The following is a 26,458-nucleotide window of genomic DNA, read 5'->3' as shown; positions in this document are numbered from 1 at the left end:
AATAGATTTTTCCAATGAAAAACTGTTCTCCATAATACTAAACATGTCTGTTTTTTCTTTTTCAAAGGTAAAAAAGTTCTGCAAAATTACATATTGTCTATATGTAGCAATGAAATAGAATTTAAAAATATGGTTATAAAATTATAGGTATATGACTCTTGAGATTATGTAGTGAGGAGTTTATTAATTTTCAGTTAAGAAATTTGAGGCCAGGAGATGTTTTATGATTATAAGTTTTAGAAGCATAGTGACAGAACAGTTAAAGATCATCTTTTCCAAACCTCCAACTAATGGTTGAATTCCCTCTATCACATCTGTGTGATATGGTGAATTTTCTAACATTAAACACTGGCACCAGCGTGAAATCTACTACCTTCCAATTGATTTTCTGCTAGTAATACCACATGTTCTCAGGTTACACTAGTAAAGATTCTCTAACATAAAAATAAAGTCATAGGCTGCCTGTTCCAAACACGCACGCGCGCGCACACACACAAACACGCACACACACACATTAATGTTTGAACAAAATCAAATTCTTTATCCATGTATGTGTATATATGGTTAATGTTAATAATAGGCATTGAAATCTAAATTAATGAAATAATTTCAAATAAGTAACTTCAACTGATTAACATGGACGTTACATGAATTTTAAGAAACATCAATCACCATTTTTAGGTAATTTTTAAAATGCGTTTTAGAATTCAAATTGATTTTGAAGATGATAGAACAGTAATAGATCTTAAAAATACTGCAGTGTTAATCCCCTACAGTGGTTTATATAACAAAGATTTACAGACTCACAAAATGATTTTTCTTGTGTTCAGAGCTTACAACTTAAAAGTGAATTTGATTGTTGCCCTAATATCTTCCTTTCTGCCAGAGTTTGTTTATATTTTAGAATATTTCCATGATGCTTAAGTCAAACCAAAAAAGCAATAAATAAAAATGACCCAAAATTGCTTAGCATGTGAAGACAGAAGAAAACAAAGGAAATAGATATTTGTGCACATGTCTACATGTCTTGCATTTAATGACATTTTTAATAAAAGTATTAGAACATACATAGTTATTATGGATTTAAAAATAGCTTTATACATGAACATACTTCTACTTGAATATTCATTCATTTTTCACTTTCCCCCTTCTCATTTATGATTAATAAAAGAAATACTCTCGACAAAATGTCTTTGGTTAAATGAGCCAGGATTGGCAACACTGCAGGTATTCATTCAATCACACACTCATAGAAGTTCCACGTTTCAGCCTTTGAGAAGCTCAGAGTACAGTGAAAGGAATGGCCACAAACAACATACCATCATTTAACATTTTCTTAACTTGCATAAAAGCCCACAACATATTTTAATTTATCTCTATGATAAAATAAATTTTAAGTGCTCGTTACTGAAATACACCTGTTGAAAAGATCAGGTCAATTTCATGATAAGTTGTATTTACTTAGAAGCACTCATTGCTTAATGGTATGTTATTTCATACATATACCTGGGAATGCATAATAAAATGCACATTTTATGGCATATACTTGAGATTTACCATTTCATCAATATACAATTTAGAAGAGGGTTTTTGCAGTTGGTACTTGAAATATTTGTCCTTTCAGTTTATTTATAAAGTGATATATATATTATATTCTTGAAATCATAAAAAAAAAAACAAAGTATGTGTTTGCTGCTTAACTTTAAATTTTTTTGGTGGGTTTAAATTTTCTGTTATTTTCCATTCTTTTTTTCTTCTAAAACAGATATTCTCCTGGCCTTCCATCTTCTGCATCTGTATTACATTGTAATATGTTTTAAAAAGATGGACTGTTTTCTTCAATTTAAAATGAAAAATGAGTTTTTTTAAAAAAAAATAGTAATAAAGCTAGGTCCCTTTAGAACCAGAAAACTAGAACTCCTTGGTCTGAGGTGATGCTTTCTTAGATACACATTGTTCCTGACTTCACCCAACCGAATAATCACCTTAAGCACCCCTCATAAACCTTCACACACACACACACACACACACACACACACACACACACACACACACACTCTACCACTGTAGTTTTCAAAGTTCTTCAGTCCCAGTTACACGTTATAGAAGTGATCTTTTTTCATCCTCTGAACTGTCTTCAATTTTCGCCTCTGGGTTTACAATTGTTTCATTTATTTATCTTTATTTCTCAAAGAATTCCAGATTTTGTGTGAAAATTCTCATGAACTTCAGACTCACCTGCAGTTGTTGAAGTCAAATGTTACAGTGCAGAGGAAGGTAGAGTTAGAATTCCTACTTACAATTCGTGTTTGGATTGGGATTATCCAGAAATATGCCTCAAAACACAAAATGCCCATTTTATTAAGAAGAATTTTAAGAAAGCAGGAAAATTCACAAGTGGGAGAGCTAAATTTAGAGCAGTTGAATACTCCAGTAGAATTAACCTCTGGCTCACCATGGGGATGGAGATGTAGAAGAGAATTATAACAGAAGCACGATTTGAGAGACAGAGGTGGTTATTTCTTTTGTCTGATAAGAATCTCAGAACTGTCAAATGGCTGAGCTGTCATCTACCCCTAGCTTCTTATTGTAAGAGAAGAGACTGAGGTAAAAAGATTCTTGTCCAAAATCATACAACTAATAATTTGCTAAGAATCAGGTCTCAAATCTTGCTTTACTGGTCATTTCCTTATTTTTTATAACAGTGTGTATAGATAGTCCATAACTATATATTCCAGTAACTCATCAGACCCTATCTCTACCTTTCTAATTTTGAGGAAATAAATCACCTTAAAATGTTTAAAAACCAATAAAATACTCATGATTTGAACTAAGTGGGTAAAATAGCAGATAAGATTTTGTGAAATGGTTGTTTTAAACCATCTAACAAAAGTCAGTTTTCCTTCTTTTCAATTCATGGCATGAACAAAACCTAGTTGCCTGATGTAATAATCCCTAGCCTATAAATCTTATAAAAAGCAATATGTAAAAATTTCTAAATTATAATTGAAGAAGTTAAATATATACCTTGCATTCTTATTCATGCTGTTTTTTTAAAAAGAATTGATATTTAAATATTAGATCAGGTTGCGTAACTTTTTTTTCATGGGTGGGGTTTCAATTAAATAGATTTCCTTTATTTCACTTGGTGTCATTGTTTATGACTTAAAAAGTACATAGAAACTGTAGTGAATCTAGTAATTTATTCTTAAAAGACTAATACTTCTTTTCCTTCATTCAAAATACTTGAAAAAATATTTTTAAAATATATCAGTTACTTGATTGAATTTATCTTTTAAGTAAATCTAGTCATGTCTATTTTAGTACAAAACACAGGAAATATACCAGCCTCCTATGATATTGGCTTTCAATATCATAATATCAAAAACAATAGCAATATTTCAGATGAACTCCAAATAGAGGTAGTTCACGTTTATAAATTTTATAGATTGTGGATGGGCATCAATCATAATGTTAAGGCAATGATTATGAAAGAAAATGGTTATTGGCAGAAATACTATAATATATTTTAAGTTTTTTCAATTATACCATTTTCTTAAATGTATCCTAATATTCCACTTAAGCTAAATTACCTAAAAACTATATTAGTTTAAGAACCAAGTTCATTAAATCTTTCAAACTTTTATAATATCTCAGTATTTTTATTTTCCTAGTTTAATTTTTCCATACAATTTGATGGATTGAAGTTATAATAAACTGGTAGTATTTTGCTCTCCTATAAAAACTTGCATAGTATTTAAAAACCTATCTACCCATATATCCAGGATTTTCCCTACAGAACACTTAAACTCTTTCTGTACTGCTTGGTATTTTACTACTCAGTGATTATATTGCTGTATTTTCTTTTTTTTTTATTTTTTTTTATTTTCTTCTGGGTACCCTATGTCAGGCTTAAGAAAGCAGTTTCTTTAACTTGGATAATTCAATGCTAACAAAATTTGTTAACTTGAATTTTATTTTAAAATTGTATATCCTGATACATGTTTTTGTTTGTTTTCTTAACTAGTGAAAAAGGCCATAGATTTTAAATCTAGAGGATTTAAATTGTTTCCAGGGAAAGACAACAGCAACAAGTTTTCTATCTGTGAGTGTACTCCTTTTTTGTTACTTTCTCTAGTGCAAGAGTGAAGTTTGTGGTGTCTGTGTTGTTTGTGTGTGTTCTTTTAAAATGTTTGTGTATTTACCAAATTAACTTGCATTAATACCTATATAACATGCATGATTATTATTCAATATTTTCTTGTATTTAAATGTGTATTGAGTTAATGGATTGATGTGGGGAGCTCCCAAGCTGACGCTGTTTCAGACGTAAAAAAATTCTTTGAGCTAGTATGTTGATAGCATTCTAGTTTTGTAATTCTAGGATGTGAGATTAAAAAAAAAAATAGTGAAAGTTTTTAAATTGGTGATTTCTTATAAGGATTTTTGTTTGACGTAATTATTTTTCTAGGGAAAAAATTTCTTTTAATGGTAATTTTTCATTTAAGAGAAAAATATATTCTCAGTTTAAATTAAGTTATCCACACCCTTTAAGTCAACTCTTTTGTAAATTAATTAGTTGACTATAGAATTAACTTTTGCTTTCTCTTGAAAATAACAAGGTGGCCTGAAATACACTTATTTATGTGTTGCCTTATACACAATTTTGCTTAACATTCAGAGATTTAGGGGTGGCTAGGTGGCTCAGTCACTTAAGAGTTGGGCTTTTGACTTCAGCTCAGGTCATGATCTCACAGTTAGCGAGCTCTAGCCCCACATCAGGCTCTGTGTGGAGGGTGCAGAGACTGCTTGGGATTCCTTCTTCCTCTCTTTCTGCCCCTCCCCAACTTGCTTCTCTATCACTCTCTCAAAATAAATAAAAATAAACTTAAAAAAAATTCATGGATTTATAGATCATCTGAAGTTCATCCTTGAATCTCAAATTAAGAATCACTGAATTAGGGCAATCATATATATTACTATAAACAAAAATTTTTTTTTGGATTTGTATTATAAATCAATAGCAGTTTGAAAAAATTTTCTACCTTATCGTGCATATATATATATATATATATATATATATATATATGTGTGTGTGTGTGTGTGTGTGTGTGTATACACACACACACACACACATATATAATTTTGAAAGAAACCATTCATGACACATCTGACTTCTCTAATGATACATTGATAGTTAATAAGATTATTAAAATAGCATATGTTATATTTTAACAGGAATATATTTTAGCATTATTATTTTATTCAGTTCCAATTAATCTGATGAAATGAGTTTATAGCTATTTCTTTAACAATGATTATTCATTATGGTTATTTCAGAAAAGGATTTTATCTTCATGTTTAGTGACTTGTATGTATAACGGTTAATGACAGAATTTGAGCAATTACATCAATTATCAAAAAAACTCAGAGCCTGTATGTGATCAAACACTTTAAAGTGTAATAATTTTAAAATGTGATTTTACATTTTGTTAGATTTGAGAATACTAAGCCAAAAATAGCAGATGTAAGTAGGAAATCATTGATCAAATTAGATTACATTTTACAAAGCACTAAATAATTCATTACAAAGTATTTAGCTATATAATTATAATTTCTTATTCTATTTTTGGGGGTTAAAAACATATCTACCCATTTCAGGGAAATAAATAGTGTTAGAGTAATTTTTCATATATTAATTGTTAAAAACATTTTGGAAAGGCATTTTTCCTACAATAGGACATATACATGGAAAGAAGTTATTAGATGAATATTCTGACCTACCAAATTTCATCATGTCAATATGAAATAAAAGTTAAGTCTTTGCAGACTTAAACAGTAGGTTTACTACCTTTTTTCTAATGTTTTGGCCAGTATATTTGTTTTGGAATTCTAAGTAGAATTATAAATTCTGCTGGTTCACCCTTTCTTTCTTTTGGCTATACAAATGTTATGTGCTGCATACTCTGAGCTTTCAGATGTCCTGGGAAATTCAGACAGGGTAGGGGAAGAGAGAAGGAAGGTGAGAGAATTCAAAGCAGACTCTGTGCTGTCAGTGTGGAGTCTGACACGGGGCTCCAATCCACAGACCATGAGATCATGGCCTGAACCGAAATCCAGTCAGATGCCCGGCCAGCTGCACCACAAAGGTACCCCAGAGAAAAAACCTAATTCTTTTAAAAATATTTTATTTAAAGAATATTGGTTTTAAAATTGGGGGAAGAAAAGTTAATGAGGAAAAAAAAAGTTAATTGTGAATCAATAAATGTTAATTTCTTTCATAATTTTAAAGCATAATTTGCATTTATCTATTACATTTTGTGTAAAAGATAAAAAATATTGTGATTTTTTTACATTTTTTTAAATCACAATTAAATAAAAACAAATTATGTATTGCCAATTTCCTATAGTCACAAAATAATACATCAGCATTATATGACATTTCATTTCAGTGCATTTTTTTCAAATAACTCCTAACTAATATCAAAACTACATTCTCTATGGTTGTTTATAGAAAAGGATTGTATTGTTTTAATTTTTGTCATTATTATTTAGTGGTTAACAAGTAAGCATTTGGGTCTTCATCTCTCTGATATCATTTATTCAACACAGGGCCAAATAATTAAAAAAAAATTTTTTTACATTTATTCATTTTTGAGAGACAGAGAAAGGCAGAGCGCAAGCAGGGGAGGAGCAGAGAGAGAGGGAGACACAGAATGAGAAGCAGGTATTCATATAAGTATTGAAATTATCTGTCACTCTGCCTGTCTTCTCTGGAAGAGCAACACCTCAGGGAAGGGAGCATATCAGTTTCATCTTTTTTTTTTTTTTAATATTTTTTTTGAGAGGGGAGGGGAGGGGAAGAGAGAGAGGGAAACACAGACTCCGAAGCAGGCTTCAGGCTCTGAGCTGTCAGCACAGAACCCGACGCAGGGCTCGAACTCATGAGCTGTGAGATCATGACCTGAGCCGAAGTCAGACACCTAACTGACTGAGCCACCCAGACACCCCATGGGCCAAATAATTTTTAAAGGAGACAATTTTTATCTCCTATAAGCCTTTCAAATGAAAAAAAAATAACAAAAAAGCTTGTGTGTATGTGTGTTGTTTTTTTTTTTTTTTTTTTTTTAAACAGTCCATTCTATTACTGGAACTGCCAGAAGTGAGCATAAGCGAGGAGGACTGATCTATACACATTGCCAAAGCACGTCTTCCCACAGTAGTGCCTTTAAAATTTAACTAAGAAACAAATTAATAACAGATTCAGAAAACGGCAGTAGTTTTCATGGGGAGCATTTGGGTGTTTGAATGCTAACTTAGATTCTTATTCCAAATTAATATCCAAACTCCAAAACCTCTATCCATCCCTTGTTGTTTCCCTTGTTTTTTCACCCAAAAGGGTAGGTTTGTCAGCAAATGGAAAACAAATTGATTTTTTTTTTAATTTTAAAGGTAAAGACATGTTTTTGTATTTTAAAATGTTTAACTTAATGAACTAGTAGTGTTACTAACTTTTCTACTAGTTCTTCTAAAGTATTAAGATGGAATTATGAAAAGACTCTAAGCTTCTCAAAATGTATAATTATTTTATTTTATCTTCAAATCCATACTATCATTCATTTCATGTTATTTATTCATTCTACAATTCTGTGTGAGCTATTTCTCCAAGGTAGCACCATGCTATACTAAGAAGGTAAAAGAGTGAATAAAATATAGTCTCAGCTGGCAAGGATCCAACATTTTATTGGGAAGCTAAATGAGTTAAGAGTCAACTCTTTGTAGGTTATATAGTAGTATAAACTAACATTCTGTCAACGTCCATGATCGTTGATTTCAGAACAAGATCTAAAATGCTGTATTTTACAAGGTGGAATAAAATTTTAAAATCTAATATAAAAAAAAGAGTCTAAGAAAAGTGGCAATGTAACCAGCTGTGTGAGGGGACATAGAGGTAACTTCTATATAGAATCTATTTGTTTTTATTTTTGGAATAAATTCTGTGTGATATAAAATCAGAATCTCAGAAATAAATTGCTTATAAAAAATTACCCTAAAGATTGTAGGGAAGAGTAAATGAGTTGATACATGTAAAAGATGTAGAATATTTCGTGACATGCTGGCTATTATAATTTTATGTTGGCTAAGTTTATGTTTTTAAGTTCAAACATGGAATATTGTGGTAAATTAATTAAGACTACTGTAGCCTATTTATAAACCCATATAAACCTGTAAACCCATAACTTCAGTATTATAAGAAATTACAAATCCATTTGTTTTTTTTTTTAATCTGTAAAACTTGCCCTCTCCTCTTTTATCCACTTTTGTGTGTGAGAAAGAACTCATGTTGCATTAATAATAATAATAATAATAGGTATAATAAATATTCTTAAAGTTCAGAGAAAAAAGAATACTCCCTATAGCGATACTCTTTTCAAGAGGCAACACCCTGTCCATGTAATTAAACTATTTTAAAATGTTTATTTATTTATATTTGAGAGAGAGTGAGAGAAAGAGTGCGAGCAGGGAAGGGGCACAGAGAGAGGGAGAGAGAATCCTAAGCAGGCTTAGTGCTATCAGTGCAGAGCCTGACACGGGGCTCAGTCCCAAGAACCGTGAGATCATGACCTGAGCTGAAATCGAGAGATGGACGGTCAACCGACTGAGCCACCCAGGTGCCCCATACTTAAACTCTTAAAGAGCACTCCTGTTTTTACCATTCTGTGAATTACTGCTCACATTTACAGAAGTAAACAGGATAGATCTGTCCAATTGCTTAAATAGCATTGTGTAGAAAAAGCAACTTTTGAATAAAAACTACTACATTTGAATGTCTTGGTATAACTAACTGTGGGCAATTATGAAATAGCTATACTTCAGAGAAATAAGATGTTATACACTTTGTTCTTTATTTTTTAGTTTAAATGTTTTAAAGAGTATTAAATACACGTATCATGCAGAAGCTCTCCCGTTATCTTTACATTTTAAATTGGAAAGTCTTTCCCCTATTGCAGATAATCAAAAACTGGTTTAAAGGATACTTCCAAATAAACTGAATAAATAAATAAATAAATAAATACATGAATTAATTAAGTGAAATGGTAAAAAAGTATGTATATGCACTGCATCTTAAGATAAAACATTTGGTAAAGAGGATTGAATTTAATTAGTGATGCCATTTTGCCTTAGTGAGATTTCTGGACAGGATGGAGGGCTTCGGGTTTAACAATAGAAGTTTTTGAATGAATATGCCAAAGTTTAAACCTAGATTAAGGCACTAACTAACAGATATGACTTTGGAAACATTTTTAACCTCTCCCTGCCATAGTTTCCTCACCTGTAGGAAGTGTGTAATAATAGTAACTACCCTTTAGATTGTTGTGAATATTAAATGAGTTGATGAATGATGTAGAATAGTTCCTGACATAGTACCCTGTTAAGCATTAGCTACTATTTAAATGTATATTAACACAGGCTTATATTTTGAGGTAATGATGAAATGGAAAAAATGAATTAAAAAAAATTTTATTTTCTAATAATGTATTCATAGATCACTTCTAAATTAACTTGTAATCTGTGTTATACATTGGATTGTAATAAAGTAGGTAAGCCCAGTTCATGCCATTCCTTTCTTTATATCTATTCCATGTCAAAAAGCCACATTTAAATAACATAAACCCCAACCTTTTCAAAAGCTATTTTAAGATAAGAGAGTGCTTCCAATAGAAAATACTTGATTCATTGAAAACAATACACCAGATATTGTTGTTAATTAAACTACTAGGGCATATTTACTCAGAGGTTATTAACACCTATCTAGGCATTTTGGGTGTATTTAAAATAATTGTTTTCCCCTTATCTTTATCAAGTATATAATCTCTTTGTATGTATGACTAAGGAATGGGAAACTACTAATCTATAACACGATAAATCATTTAAAAACTAAACATAAAATTTCCGATGTTATATAATTTGAAGGACTAGAATAATCTGGAAAAATTAAGGATTGTATTTTGCAAAAAGTGGGACTTGGGCTGAGTCTAAAAACTAGATATAATTTTGATAGCTAAGGAGGAAGAAAGGAAAAACATGGAGACTTGGAGAAAATATAAATAAAGCATGGGGTGAACATGGCTAACTAGTAAAATTGCAGAATGATTTAGAAACCTTTGGATTGAGTTATGGAAGCATCTTGGTGACTAGTGGGAAATAAAACTGATATAGTAGAAATCTCAAATCATAGGAGATTAGAACATTAATAAAAACTGTGTTTGAGGAAGTTTAGTCCTCCTCTAGTACTCAAGGTGGATTGGAGGTGAATTATAATGGAATGTACAAAAGCATCAGTGATTAGATTGGATCTGAGCATGCACAAGAGGTAACACTGGATATTTCGGTGGAGTCACTTAGGAGATCATTGAAGGAGGAAGAATGAGCTTGGGGAAAAAATGATGAAACCATGTATTGGAACTCATTAGCAAAGAGGTAATTTTTCCAAGCCATGAGTGAAATATAAAATATAGAGAACCATGGTCAATGCCTTTGAATTTGTCCACTAGAAAGTAAGAGAGTCGTCTAAAGTAAGAGAGTGATCAAAAATAAGGGAATGATAAAAAAAAAAAAAAGAGATAAAAGGGAATGAAATAGCAAGTAAGCAGACCAAAAAAAGTAAAACTATCACATATTTTGCAGGGATCAGTGAATATGTAATAAAGTTGTCAATAAGGATATTGGCTGGGGATATTTAGGAAAGTGATTTTTACAGAATGAAAGACACAAATGGAAAATTTCCTATCTAATTGAGAATATGACAATTTTACCAGAGCTATGACTGTTGGGACATTACCTGATAGTTATCTTGTTATCTGATAAATCAGTTTGAACATATTGATCAATCTGAACTAAATTATGCCGGAGACCAGTAGGTCTCAACATTGACTTTACATTAGAATCACCTTAAGGATTACTGAAAACCAAACCAGGGAAAAAACTGATGCCCAGGGTCCTACCCTAGAGTAATTGTGTTAGAATATCTAAAGGTAGAAATAAGCATCTTCATCCCTAAAGAAATGTCCACAAGTGGTTTGGATCCACAGTGTAGGTCGAGAACCATTGTAAAATTTTGCTTTTTTTTTTTTTCTTTTCTGTGGAATCTCCACTCAGGTCCTATTCTTTCCTCAAAATGCAGAGAAGTTGATAAAGAACAAAGTAGCAGTTATTCTCTAGTTCATTACAAGATTGAATTTATGAAACAATATCACTCGCATATTTCAAAACTATCAGGTTTAAAACTCGTTTGCATTAAAATATCTGTCTTGGGGATTTGGTTACCCCTTGTGATCACACTCATTGAAAATATTAAGAAATCTTTCAATAATTGAGTGTTCTGGATAAAGTGCTGAGAATGTGTATGATGGCTAGTGAAACATAATCATGTAAATGGCTAGAGGGTAAAGCCATTATTTGGTTTTCAGCAGTATGTCATAATTTAGGGACATGCCTGGTAATTAGAACCACAGTTTTACTTTAACATTGGCAGGACACACTGCTTTGGTATATATCAGATAAGAAGTGCTAATAATCTTCAACTTTTCCCATAGGGTCTTATTTTCCTATTGCAACTTAAAAATAGTAGGTACCCAAATGACACAATTATAAGTGTTAGTGACTTCTTTGCTGCCAATAATTAGTGGAAACTCTGGCACTAACACCCTGGGAATGAATTCCCAGAGACTTCACAATTTGATAGTAATTAAAAATAAAGTGTTAACTATTAATGTGTTACTATTCAGAATAGTATGCCATTGAAGTTGAACATAAAACTTATAGGTCCACTAAGAGAAAAAATGCTTTGTCTTTATTACTAGGTTATAAATTTATATTTCACCTTTATATATTTAAACTACAGTGATATTTAAAAAATAAGAATATGTTTTATGTAAATTTTTCAATTAACATTTTTCTTGATTTTCTATTCATAAGTGTTTTGATTCTTTTGTTTTCTTCTGTTGTTACAGTAAATGAGGGAGGTATCAAAACAGCTTCCAATTTATGCCCAGATCCAGGAGAACCAGAAAATGGGAAGAGAGTTGGATCAGATTTTAGGTAATATTTTATGTTATTTATTTCATTATTTTGTTGAAGTTTGTTTAATTTAAAATTAAAGAATAATACTATGGAGTTGAAGACTGGGTGATTGAAAACAATGGTAGCTGGATCTTATTTGTTACTATTAATATTCCATTACTTTAAAGTGTCTAATTACACACCAACTTTATTAGGGTACTTTCCTGGAGTTAAACAGTTAATTTCTTGTCATGTAGTAAGTGAACAATCATGGGCTTTGGATTTGAAAGACATGAGTTAGAATTCAAATTCTGCTTAATGGCTGTCTGATCTTGAGTAAGTCATTGAATTCTGTCTGCCTGAGTTTCCTGTTCTGTAACATGTAAATTGAACTTACCACATATACTGGTGAGTTGCAGATGAGGTATTGCCAGGCTGTCGTGGTTTGTGAGTTCAAGCCTCACAATGGGCTCGCTGCTGTCAGTGCAGAGACCACTCTGGGTCCTCTGTCCTCTTCTCTCTCTGTTTTCCTCCCCACTGTAGCACACTCTTTCTACTTCTTTCTCAAAAATAAACATTAAAAAAAAATGAGGTACTGTCTATGAAATCTTCCTGCAAATATTCTATAAACATAAGTATTTTTCAGAAGTATACATAAATGAATATGTTTTATCTCCGTCTTAAAATTAGTATTTATTTTACTAATTCAAAATTAAGTTACTAACAACCAAGAGAATGAAAGTAGTATACTGTGGTAGACATTAATTTGCATAACTATCAAATAATATTTTTTAAAAATCTTGAAATTTTAGTAGTCCTCTGATTGTAGCATTTTATAAATAAAAGATACTAAAAATCCTGTAAAACATTAAATGATAATTTAACTAACATTCACAAATACTTATTTTTACAAAATATCCATGAGACATATGGGGGAAAGGAAGGAGAAAAAAATAGTTTCAAACATAGAGGGAGGCAAACCGTAAGAAACTTAGAACAAACGTAGAGTTGAGGGGGCTTGGGGGGTGAAAAGAATGGGTAACGGGCATTGAGGAGGGCATTTGTTGGGTTGAGCCCTGGGTGTTGTATGTAAGTGATGAAACATGGGAATCTACTCCCCAAAATAATTTATTGTCAAATCAGCTAACATACAGTATATACAGTATACTCAGTATATACAAGACTACACTGTATATACTGTATGTTAGCTGATTTGACAATAAATTATATTTAGTAAAAAAATATTGGTAATGACCATAATTATACCTACCACACACACTTCTGTATATTATTTGTATAAAGGACAAATGATACTCTAAAGAATATCCCTGCAGGAGGTTGTGGGGGAGATCATTCTTAGAATAGAGATTTGTGGAAATTTTGTCCCTGTGGATCTTTCAAGATGACTTAAAATTACATTTTGCTATACATGTAGAAGAAAAGATAATATATGATTTCACATTAATACAATTGTAATTTTCTAAAAGAAATACAGAACTTAATTTACTCAGCCCCATAATTAATATAAATGATAATGTTTGAAGAAAAACATGAGATAAATTTAAAAGATCTGAGATCTAGTCAAACTCTAATCTTAATAAATTGATTTTATTAAAAATCAACTGAATTTCTCAGCCTCAATAATTAAAAGTGATATTTTATAGACTACAAAATGGTAAGCAACTTTCTGTTTTTACATGTCTTCTTTATTTATTATAAAATCTTATATGGTATTTATTATTTTATCCCCACTTTACAAATGAGAAAACTAAAGCCCTGTTTACACAGCAGATAATTTGTGGAACTGAAATTTGAACTTATTATTTCCTGATTCCAGAGTCTGACCATTTAGTCCATATATTACTTTAGGCTTTGAAGTCAAACTAACTTCATTTGAATTCCATTCTTGCCATAAACTACTTGTGTTCTCTAAGAGCTTATTTCCAAAAATCTAAAAATGAGAATAGTACTTATTTCATTGGTTGAGGAAATTACATGAGAGGATTTATGCATGTAGTAATTATGCAGCTTGAGACAAAATAAGTATTCAATTGGGGCACTTGGGTAGCTGAGTTGTTTGTGTCTGACTCTTGTTTTAGGCTTACGTCATGATCTCACAGTCTTGAGTTGGAGACCCTTGTACGACTCTACTCTGAGTGTGGAGCCTGCTTGGGATTCTCTTTCTCCTCCTCTCTCTGCCCCTCCCCTGCGTGCTCTTTCTCTCTCTCTCAAAATAAATAAACAAACATTTAGAAAAATAAGTATTCAGGGGCGACTGGGTGGCTCAGTCAGTTAAGTGGCCGACTTTGGCTCAGGTAATGATCTCAGTTTGTTGAGTTCGAGACCCGCGTAGGGCTCTGTGCTGACAGCTCAGAGCCTGGAGCCTGCTTTGGATTGTGTGTGTCTCTCTTTCTCTGCCCCATGCTGCTCACACTCTGTGTGTGTGTCTCTCTCTCAAAAATAAACAAACATTAAAAGTTTTTAAAAGAATAAGTATTCAATTAATGCTAGTGACTATTATGATTTGGAGAATAATTATTAATATGAATATTTACTTGGTCCCACTTTTTGCAAAAATTTCTGGTTTTATTGGAAATAGACTAATATAGTGATTTAAATTACCTTCAAGTGTAGAGGATTACAGTTATAAGATTACTCTGTAATCATATTTTAAGCACCATGATAGATGTTAGGCATCAAGAGGCCCACAGTCAGACTAAAATATAGTATAATCATTATAATTTAAGAATGTGTGGTGGCTGGAACTAGAGGGTATTACACTAAATGAAATAGTCAGAGAAAGACAAATATATGATTTCACTCACGTGGAATTTAAGAAACATGGTAGACGAAGATAGGGGAAATGAAGCAAAAGTAAGATTAAAAAAAAACAGAGAGGGAAACAAAACATAAGAGACTCTTAAATACAGAGAACAAACTGAGGGTGGCTGGTGGGGTGTTGGGTGGTAGGATGGGCTAAATGGGTGATGGGCATTAAAGAGGGCACTTGTTGGGATGAGCACTAGGTGTTATATGTTACTGATGAATCACTAAATTCTATTCCTGGAATCATTATTATACTATATGTTAACTAACTTGGATTTAAATTAAAAAAAAAAAGAATGTGTAAAGTGTCAAGGACACACAGAGGAGGTATGACATTTTTGGAGGCTAGGAGATAAGGGTCATAAGAAGTTAACATTGAGTTTGGTCTTGCAGGATGATTAGAATGTGATACATAGAGAAAAAGAAGTCCAGTGAACATTTATATATTCATTATCTATGTATGTTATTTGCTTATTATAGGTCTGGTCTTGTACTAGGAACAAATAAAACACACAAAAGCAGACATAGTAGATGCCCTCCATAGTTCCTAGAATTTAATGGCAGAAAAGGCAATAAGCAATTAAATGGCACATGCAGTTGTCATCACAAATTTAGAAAAAAATGTTGTGAAATCATAAAAAACAGAACAAAACAAAAACAAAGCATCTGTAAGAGAGAGTAAAAGTGTCAGGGTGGGAATGCACCCATTTTAAGAAGGTTCTACTCTCATTGATACCAGAATTTTATGCATCTAGACTACAAGTAAGGAAGACTCACATTGAGGACAAGCTATTCCAGGAAAATAAAGATGAGCGAGTCTAAATTATCAAATGTAAATGGGAGAAAAGCATAGAATGAAGCTGAGGAGATAAGGAAAAACCAGATCTCTCCCACAGAGAAAGCAAATTGGCAGCCATTCAGCCTAATCTGGACTTAAGATACGTTTTGTTTTAAGCTCACATTGTTTTTAAAAAATGGGAACCAACATTTATTTATTTTTGTGTGTGGTAACCTCTAGAGTACATTTTATTTATTTTTAATATGAAATTTATTGTCAAATTGGTTTCCATACAACACCCAGTGCTCATCCCAACAGGTGCCCTCCTCAATACTCATCACCCACCATCTCCTCCCTCCCACCCCCCATCAACCCTCAGTTTGTTCTCAGTTTTTAAGAGTTTCTTATGTTTTGGCTCCCTCCCTCTCTAACCTTTTTTTTCCTTCCCCTCCCCCATGGTCTTCTGTTAAGTTTCTCAGGATCCACATAAGAGTGAAACCATATGGTATCTGTCTTTCTCTGTATGACTTATTTCACTTAGCATAACACTCTCCAGTTTCCTCCACGTTGCTACAAAAGGCCATATCTCATTCTTTCTCATTGCCATGTAGTACTCCATTGTGTATATAAACCACAATTTCTTTATCCATTCATCAGTTGATGGACATTTAGGCTCTTTCTATAATTTGGCTATTGTTGAAAGTACTACTGTAAACATTGGGGTACAAGTTCCCCTATGCATCAGCACTGCTGTATCCCTTGGGTAAATTCCTAGCAGTGCTATTGCTGGGTCATAGGGTAGAACTATTTTCAATTTTTTGTGGAACCTCCACACTGTTTTCCAGAGCGGCATTTAAAAATCAGGAGATTACACACATGTACACTCACAAAGATTTTTGCACTTCCTTAGTAGATCCAATGACTGATATAATGTACCTTCATGGAAATATCTACTGAAATCTATTAATAACTATTCCCATTAGGCTGATCAAGGTCTCTCTGGTTCAACATGGTCACTCCTGGGCTACTTTAAGTCACCTATATATAGTAAGAAGATACAAAGAAGTGTAAGAGAGACCTGATCTTATTTATATTTTCAGTATATCATCCCTTATATTTTAGATGGGTGGATTGAAGAAAACAGAAATTTTAACTGGAAGATGACTAAAGTAGTTTGGGTGTAAGATGGTGGAGACTTGGATTATGGCGATATACTGAACTAGACAGATTCAAGATAACCTTTAAAGATATAATTTTCAGTATCCAATGATAATTTGATGTGGAAATCAAGAAAAAATAAAAGGTGATTCCTAACTTGGTGGGATTGAATATCATGAGAATGGACTAAATGATAATATTTAATTAAGTGTAGAAGTCCAGAGGTTTGAGGAGGAAAAATGAAAAGTTCAGTTTTGAGATTTTAAAATTTACATGACTTAAGAGATTTCCACATGGATATATTACATTTGTAGTTGAATGTAATTGAAATTCAGAGATAGCTGGGAACCATCAGCGTGTAGGTACTATAAATAATATTAAAGCAACATGAGTAGGTTGCATCACTTAGACTCTATAAAAAGATTAGACCATCTATGACATAGTCCCAAATATCAATGCTATTTGATGATATGATAGAAAACAAGGAGCCATCAAATCATACTCATGAGTGGCGAGAGGAATAGGAGGGAAACAAGAGAAGGAGGTTCTTGAAAAGAGGTTGAGGAGTGGTCAATGTGGTTGAAAAACTGAGAGTGAGAGGCAGAAGACTGTTAAATTTGGCAGCAAGAAGATTATAGATACGAGTGATTTCTTGGCGTGACAGACCTAGAAAAAAATTTGGAATAGCATGAAAGTTGAATAGACACACTTCAGACAGGTAATAGCTCTGGATCATCAAATTACATAAAGCAGAAGAATAATGGGGGTAGTTCTGGAGTCATTATTTTCTTTCATCCATGTCTTATAGTTTTCAACATACAGGTCTTTCACATCCTTGATTAAATTTGTTTCTCGCTATTTTTTTTTGATGCCATTGTAAATGAAATTGCTTATTGTTATTGTTATTTTTTTCATTCTGATAGTTATTAGTGTATCCTGAAAATTTACTGAGTATGTTTGTTAGTCTAACAGTTGGTTAATAGAGTGTTTGAGTTTCTCTATATAAGATTTCATGTCATCTGCAAATAGTGACAGATTTACTTCTTCCTTTCTAATTCAGTGCCTTTTTTTTTTTTTCCTAATTGCTCTGGCTAGGGCTTCCAATACTATGTTGAATAAATGTGGCAAGAGTGGGCATCCTTGTCTTATTCCTGATCTTAGTGGAAACACTTTCAACTTTTCACTGTAGCTTCTGGCTTGTCATATATAGCTTATATAATGTTGAGGTATGTTTTCTCTATACTTGCTTTGTTAGTGTCCACAGCCTGTGTTCTCTGAGAGCAGTTCCATAGGCCAATAGATGTGGGCCACACCTGAAGTCCTCCCCTCAAGCCATAGCTCAAGAAAAAGTAGAGAGTCCTCCTTTACAGAAAGACTAGAGGGCGTGGTTCAGTCCACCATTTGTGCAGCATACTAGGGGTGGTAACCTGCCAAGAAACATCTTTCCGATTGCCACAGTCCTGTGGACCCAGTAATGAAACCCCCAGCCACTAGAGCCAGACAATCAAGGAGTGTACCTTGGGTAGTAGCCCCTAAAACCCAGACCCCAAACATACAACTCAGGGCCTCTTTAACAGAAAGACCTAGTTCTATTCTCTCTTGCTTTGCCTTGGGGGTGGTAGCTGTTATAAACCCTTTCTCCATTGCTTATAGTCCTGTGGGACCCACAAGTGTTAAGTCCCACTGGCCACCAGAGCCAGGCAATGTAGAGATGTGCACAATATAGGGGTGTCATACAGGGGTATAAATTTCTTTCTGCCTGGCACCAATTGCTACAGTCTCATGGGAACAGATGGGGCTAAGGGTAAGCTCCCTTAGACTTCAGAGCCAGGCAAATAAGAAGTGTCCCCTAATTATAACCACAAAGGTCAGGGTGCCATATGCTTGTGAGAGCTCCCATATGGGAAATATTAGTGTTCTGGAGCACAGCAAAAGGAGAGTGTGAAGAAGGCACCCGCCAGTCTCCATCTAGGAGAGTATTCCAACAAACTTCTAGGTATGTGTGTTAAATTAGATGCCTGCCCCTCAGGCCAACACTTTAATAAAGCAGGTGAGCCTTTTTCACTTTTACACTGGTCACCAGTGGCTGCCTCTGAACTGGGACTTGGGGCAGGTGAATCTGAACACTTGAGACCTTTAACCTCCCTCTCAGATTGCTGTCATCTTGTAGGTCTCAGGATGTGGGCCCCATTGGTTCTCAAAGTTAGACATTTTGGAAGGGCTCATCTCTCAAGTCCATACCATCAGATTGGGATATCTGATGTGAGGTTCAAATTCTTTGATCCTCAGAGAGAAGCTCTAAGTTTTGAGTTTCTTCCTGGTTTTGGGTAACTGCACCAAGGGTAGGATTCATTTTATCCCAGCTTCTCCTACCCTCGTTGATGTGGATTTCTTCAGTTTGCAAGATGTGTAGTGGTCACTTAGCCAGCCTTTAGGTTTGTTGTTTTTTTTTTACTTTTAAAAATTATGAGTGTTATTTTTATTGCGTTGAACACCAAAAAAATTGATTTGATGACGTATATAAGTAGCTTTAAGTAATTTTGCAGATGGACAGTTTAAAAGCATGTAAAATTCTTTGGCCTACATACATTTTTCTTTTTTTTTGTCTTGTTTTTTTTTTTTTTGTTTTTTTTTTTTGTGTGTTTTTTTCAATATATGAAGTTTATTGTCAAATTGGTTTCCATACAACACCCAGTGCTCATCCCAAAAGTACCCTCCTCAATACCCATCACCCACCCTGCCCTCCCTCCCACCCCCCATCAACCCTCAGTTTGTTCTAGTTTTTAAGAGTCTCTTATGCTTTGGCTCTCTTCCACTCTAACCTCTTTTTTTTTTTCTTCCCCTCCCCCATGGGTTTCTGTTATGTTTCTCAGGATCCACATAAGAGTGAAAACATATGGTATCTGTCTTTCTCTGTATGGCTTATTTCACTTGGCATCACACTCTCCAGTTCCATCCACGTTGCTACAAAGGGCCATATTTCGTTCTTTCTCATTGCCACGTAGTACTCCATTGTGTATATAAACCACAATTTCTTTATCCATTCATCAGTTGATGGACATTTAGGCTCTTGCCATAATTTGGCTATTGTTGAGAGTGCTGCTATAAACATTGGGGTACAAGTGCCCCTATGCATCAGTACTCCTGTATCCCTTGGGTAAATTCCTAGCAGTGCTATTGCTGGGTCACAGGGTAGGTCTATTTTTAATTTTTTGAGGAAACTCCACACTGTTTTCCAGAGCGGCTGCACCAATTTGCATTCCCACCAACAGTGCAAGAGGGTTCCCGTTTCTCCACATCCTCTCCAGCATCTATAGTCTCCTCATTTGTTCATTTTCGCCACTCTGACTGGTGTGAGGTGATATCTGAGTGTGGTTTTGATTTGTATTTCCCTGATGAGGAGCGACGTTGAGCATCTTTTCATGTGCCTGTTGGCCATCCGGATGTCTTCTTTAGAGAAGTGTCTATTCATGTTTTCTGCCCATTTCTTCACTGGGTTATTTGTTTTTCAGGTGTGGAGTTTGGTGAGCTCTTTATAGATTTTGGATCCTAGTCCTTTGTCCGATATGTCATTTGCAAATATCTTTTCCCATTCCGTTGGTTGCCTTTTAGTTTTGTTGGTTGTTTCCTTTGCTGTGCAGAAGCTTTTTATCTTCATAAGGTCCCAGTAGTTCATGTTTGCTTTTAATTCCCTTGCCTTTGGGGATGCATCAAGTAAGAAATTGCTGTGGCTGAGGTCAGAGAAGTCTTTTCCTGCTTTCCCCTCTAGGGTTGGATGGTTTCCTGTCTCACATTAAGGTCCTTTATCCATTTTGAGTTTGTTATTGTGAATGGTGTGAGAAAGTGGTCTAGTTTCAATCTTCTGCATGTTGCTGTCCAGTTCTCCCAGCACCATTTGTTAAAGAGACTGTCTTTTTTCCATTGGATGTTCTTTCCTGCTTTGTCAAAGATTAGTTGGCCATACGTTTGTGGGTCTAGTTCTGGGGTTTCTATTCTATTCCCTTGGTCTATGTGTCTGTTTTTGTGCCAATACCATGCTGTCTTGATGATGACAGCTTTGTAGTAGAGGCTAAAGTCTGGGATTGTGATGCCTCCTGCTTTGGTCTTCTTCTTCAAAATTACTTTGGCTATTCGGGGCCTTTTGTGCTTCCATATGAATTTTAGGATTGCTTGTTCTAGTTTTGAGAAGAATGCTGGTGCAATTTTGATTGGGATTGCGTTGAATGTGTAGATAGCTTTGGGTAGTATTGACATTTTGACAATATTTATTCTTCCAATCCATCAGCATGGAATGTTTTTCCATTTCTTTATATCTTCTTCAAATTCCTTCATAAGCTTTCTATAGTTTTCAGCATACAGATCTTTTACATCTTTGGTTAGATATTGCTAGGTATTTGATGCTTCTTGGTGCAATTGTGAATGGGATCAGTTTCTTTATTTGTCTTTCTGTTGCTTCATTATTAGTGTATAAGAATGCAACTGATATCTGTACATTGATTTTGTATCCTGCAACTTTGCTAAATTCATGTATCAGTTCTAGCAGACTTCTGGTGGAGTCTATCAGATTTTCCATGTATAATATCATGTCATCTGCAAAAAGTGAAAGCTTAACTTCATCTTTGATGCCTTTGATTTCCTTTTGTTGTCTGATTGCTGATGCTACAACTTCCAACACTATGTTAAACAACAGCGGTGAGAGTGGACATCCCTGTCATGTTCCTGATCTCAGGGAAAAAGCTCTCAGTTTTTCCTCGTTGAGGATAATGTAAGCTGTGGGCTTTTCATAAATGGCTTTTATGATGTTTAAGTATGTTCCTTCTGTCCCGACTTTCTTGAGGGTTTTTATTAAGAAAGGTGGCTGAATTCTGTCAAAGGCCTTTTCTGCATCGATTGACAGGATCATATGGTTATCTTTTCTTTTATTAATGTGATGTATCACGTTGATTGATTTGCGAATGTTGAACCAGCCCTGCATCCCAGGAATGAATCCCACTTGATCATGGTGAATAATTCTTTTTATATGCTGTTGAATTCGATTTGCTAGTATCTTATTGAGAATTTTTGCATCCATATTCATCAGGGATATTGGCCTGTAGTTCTCTTTTTTTCCTGGGTCTCTGTCTGGTTTAGGAATCAAAGTAATACTGGATTCATAGAATGAGTCTGGAAATTTGCCTTCCCTTTCTATTTTTTGGAATAGCTTGAGAAGGATAGGTATTCTCTCTGCTTTAAACGTCTGGTAGAACTCCCCTGGGAAGCCATCTGGTCCTGGACTCTTATTTGTTGGGAGATTTTTGATGATTGATTGAATTTCTTTGCTGGTTATGGGTCTGGTCAAGCTTTGTATTTCCTCTGATTGAGTTTTGGAAGCGTGTGGGTTTTTAGGAATTTGTCTAATTCTTCCAGGTTGTCCAGTTTGATGGCATAAATTTTTCATAGTATTCCCTGATAATTGCTTGTATCTCTGAGGGATTGGTTGTAATAATTCCATTTTCATTCATGATTTTATCTATTTGGGTCATCTCCCTTTTCTTTTTGAGAAGCCTGGCTAGAGGTTTATCAAATTGTTTATTTTTTCAAAAAACCAACTCTTGGTTTCATTGTTCTGCTACAGTTTTCTTAGATTCTATATTGTTTATTTCTGCTCTGATCTGTATTATTTCTCTTCTTCTGCTGGATTTAGGCTGTCTTTGCTGTTCTGCTTCTATTTCCTTCAGGTGTGCTGTTAGATTTTGTATTTGGGATTTTTCTTGTTTCTGGAGATAGGCCTGGATTGCAATGTATTTTTCTCTCAGGACTGCCTTCGCTGCATCTCAAAGCGTTTGGATTGTTGTATTTTCATTTTCATTTGTGTCCATATATTTTTTAATTTCTTCTCTAATTGCCTGGTTGACCCATTCATTCTTTAGTAGGGTGTTCTTTAACCTCCATGCTTTTGGAGGTTTTCCAGACTATTTCCTGTGGTTGATTTCAAGCTTCATAGCATTGTGGTCTGAAAGTATGCATGGTATGATCTCAATTCTTGTATACTTATGAAGGGCTGTTTTGTGACCCAGTATGTGATCTATCTTGGAGAATGTTCCATGTGCACTTGAGAAGAAAGTATATTCTGTTGCTTTGGGATGCAGAGTTCTAAACATATCTGTCAAGTCCATCTGACCCAATGTATCATTCAGGGCCCTTGTTTCTTTTTTTTTTTTTTTTTTAATTTTTTTTTTTTTAACATTGTGTTTATTTTTGAGACAGGGAGAGAGAGAGCATGAACAGGGGAGAGTCAGACAAAGAGAGACACAGAATTTGAAACAGGCTCCAGGCTCTGAGCTGTCAGCACAGAGCAGGACCCTTGTTTCTTTATTGACCGTGTGTCTAGATGATCTATCCATTTCTGTAAGTGGAGTGTTAAAGTCCCCTGCAATTACCACATTCTTATCCATAAGGTTGCTTATGTTTGTGAGTAATTGTTTTATATATTTGGGGGCTCCCGTATTTGGCGCATAGACATTTATAATTGTTAGCTCTTCCTGATGGATAGACCCTGTAATTGTTATATAATGCCCTTCTTCATCTCTCGTTACAGCCTTTAATTTAAAGTCTAGTGTGTCTGATATAAGTATGGCTATTCCAGCTTTCTTTTGACTTCCAGTGGCATGATAAATAGTTCTCCATCCCCTCACTCTCAATCTGAAGGTGTCCTCAGGTCTAAAATGAGTCTCTTGTAGACAGCAAATAGATGGGTCTTGTTTTTTTATCCATTCTGATACCCTATGTCTTTTGGTTGGCACATTTAGTCCATTTACATTCAGTGTTATCGTAGATAGATATGGGTTTAGAGTCATTGTGATGTCCATAGGTTTCATGCTTGTAGCGATGTCTCTGGTACTTTGTCTCACAGGATCCCCCTTAGGATCTCTTGTAGGGCTGGTTTAGTGGTGACAAATTCCTTCAGTTTTTGTTTGTTTGGGAAGACCTTTTTCTCTCCTTCTATTCTAAATGACAGACTTGCTGGATAAAGGATTCTCGGCTGCATTTTTTTCTGTTCATCACATTGAAGATCTCCTGCCATTCCTTTCTGGCCTGCCATGTTTCAGTAGAGATCTTTCATGAGTCTTACAGGTCTTCCATTATTATAGAGCACGTTTATCTCTAGCTGCTTTCAGAATTTTCTCTTTATCCTTGTATTTTGCCAGTTTCACTATGATATGTCATGCAGAAGATCGATTCAAGTTATGTCTGAAGGGAGTTCTCTGTGCCTCTTGGATTTCAGTGCCTTTTTCCTTCCCCATATCCGGGAATTATTAAAGATTATTTCTTTAAGTACACCTTCAGCACCTTTCCCTCTCTCTTCCTCCTCTGGAATACCAATTATGCGTAGATTATTTCTCTTTAGTGCATCACTTAGTTCTCTAATTTTCCCCTTATACTCCTAGATTTTTTTATCTCTCTTTTTCTCAGCTTCTTCTTTTTCCATAACTTTATCTTCTAGTTCACCTATTCTCTCCTCTGCCTCTTCAATCCGAGCCGTAGTTGTCTCCATTTTATTTTGCAACTCATTAAGAGCATTTTTTAGCTCCTCCTGGCTGTTCCTAGTCCCTTGATCTCTGTAGCAAGAGATTCTCTGCTGTCCTTTATACTGTTTTCAAGCCCAGCGATTAATTTTATGACTATTATTCTAAATTCACTTTCTGTTATATTGTTTAAATCATTTTTGATCAGTTTCGTTAGCTGTTGTTATTTCCTGGACATTTTTCTGAGGAGAATTCTTCTGTTTCGTCATTTTTGATAGTCCCTGGAGTGGTGCAGGACTGCGGAGCACTTCCTCTGTGCTGTCTTGAATAACTTGAGTTGGTGGGCGGGTCCGCAGTCAGATCTGATGTCTGCTTTCAGCCCACCACTGGGGCCACAGTCAGACTGGTGTGTGCCCTCTCTTCCCCTCTCTTAGGGGCAGGGTTCACTGCTGGGTGGCGGGGCCCGTCTGAGCTACTTGCACACTGCCAGGCTTGTGGTGCTGGGGATCTGGCGTATTAGCTGGGATGGATCGGCAGGGTGCACAGGTGCAATAGAGGCAGGCTCAGCTCACTTTTCCTTTGGAGATCTGCTTCGGGAGGGGCCCTGCGGCACCGGGAGGGAGCCATACCTGCTGTAGGGATCCAATGGCAGAAGCACAGCGTTGGATGTTTGCGAGGTGCAAGCAAGTTCCCTGGGAGGAACTGGTTCCCTTTGGGATTTTGGCTGGGGGATGGGCGAGGGAGATGGTGCTGGTGAGCGCCTTTGTTCCCTGACAAGCTGAGCTCTATAGTCTGGGGCTCAACAACTCTCTCTCCAGTTGTCCTCCAGCCCTCCCGTTCTCTGAGCAGAGCTGTTAGCTTATAACCTTCCAGATGTCAAGTCCCTCTTGCTGTCAGAACACACTCCATCAGGCCCCTCCGCTTTTGCCAGCCAAACTCGGGGGCTCTGCTTTGCTGGCGGGCTGCCCCTCGGCCCCAGCTCCCTCCCGCCAGTCCTTGGAGCGTGCACTGCCTCTCCGCCCTTCCTACCCTCTTCCGTGGGCCTCTCTTCTGCGCTTGGCTCCAGAGACTCCATTCTGCTAGTCTTCTGGCAGTTTTTTGGGTTATTTAGGCAGGTGTAGGTGGAATCTAAGTGATCAGCAGGACGCGAGGTGAGCCCAGCGTCCTCCTACGCCGCCATCTTCCCAGGATCCCCCAGGTTTGTTGTTTTGTTAAAGAGGAAATTGTTGCCTAGGTAGCTGTTTACCCAGTGTGTCCTTGGGAGGAGGTGAGTTAAGGATCTTCCTACTTCACAATTTTGAACTGAAACTCTCAAGGAACTTCTTTATGGATTGAATATGAAGTAATACAATTAGGAATAGTTAATAATTCTAAAGAAAATGCTAATTTAGTCTGCAGCATATACAAGTCCTTTCTTCTATTTCTACCTTTGATTTATCAGTGATTTGATAGATCTTTTCCTTCTTTCTCCTACCCCAAATTACTTGCCTCTCCTTTAGGTTACCCATATTGTTTAAACAAAAAAGCTCATTATTCAGATATTTCTTCTTGTGTTTTATTTCTTATTTTTTCCTCTTATTCCCATTTTACTACATTACTATGATCCATCTCCTGTTACATAATTAAGGTCACATCACTTGTTCCACTTTGTCTAGGTCACATAGCATTTCCATGATAACAATGGAAATTTCTTTAATAAAAATCCATATACTCAGTAAAACATTGTTTTTATATGGAAGTTATAGAATACTATATCTGAGTAACTATCCAAATGCAGCATGGAAAAATATGACAGATCTGACATTGAATTTTGCTTTTATGTTATGTTATTTTTATCATTTATATATTACTAGAAGATACATCACTAGAAGACATTCTTAATATTCTTCTTTATAATTTGATATTTCAAAAACTTGTCATTTAATAATATGTGGCATCAAATACATAAAATAACCTCATTTTTATAGATTTGGAAAGTAGTATACATAAAATATTCCCACATTACACAAGCCAAAATGCTTGCCTTATTCATAAATAGTTTTATTCATCAAAAATTATTTTCTAGTTGCAATATTTTAATATATTTCAAAATATGTGTATTTTAAACTGTATTTCAGTGAAAGATTAC

At 34.8% G+C, this 26,458-nt stretch overlaps 1 protein-coding gene across 6 annotated transcripts in view; it reads left to right on the top strand.

Annotated features, from left to right (window-relative positions):
- The window catches only part of CSMD3 (CUB and Sushi multiple domains 3), a 1,247,213-nt gene that overhangs the window by 523,090 nt on the left and 697,665 nt on the right, over window positions 1-26,458 (top strand). For 3 of the 6 annotated variants that reach the window (XM_019467838.2, XM_019467837.2, XM_019467835.2), the window contains 2 exons: window positions 4,028-4,105; window positions 12,015-12,102. In XM_019467838.2, coding sequence (XP_019323383.1) covers window positions 4,028-4,105; window positions 12,015-12,102 — 166 coding nt within the window. The remainder of the gene's footprint in view (window positions 1-4,027; window positions 4,106-12,014; window positions 12,103-26,458) is intronic. The other 3 variants (XM_053896606.1, XM_019467839.2, XM_019467836.2) reach the window with 1 other exon arrangement.

Source organism: Panthera pardus, unplaced genomic scaffold (genome assembly GCF_024362965.1).
Source record: "Panthera pardus isolate Hobbes unplaced genomic scaffold, ASM2436296v1 HiC_scaffold_7, whole genome shotgun sequence".
Lineage (NCBI taxonomy): Eukaryota > Metazoa > Chordata > Mammalia > Carnivora > Felidae > Panthera > Panthera pardus.
This window is presented reverse-complemented; position numbering and strand designations above follow the sequence as displayed.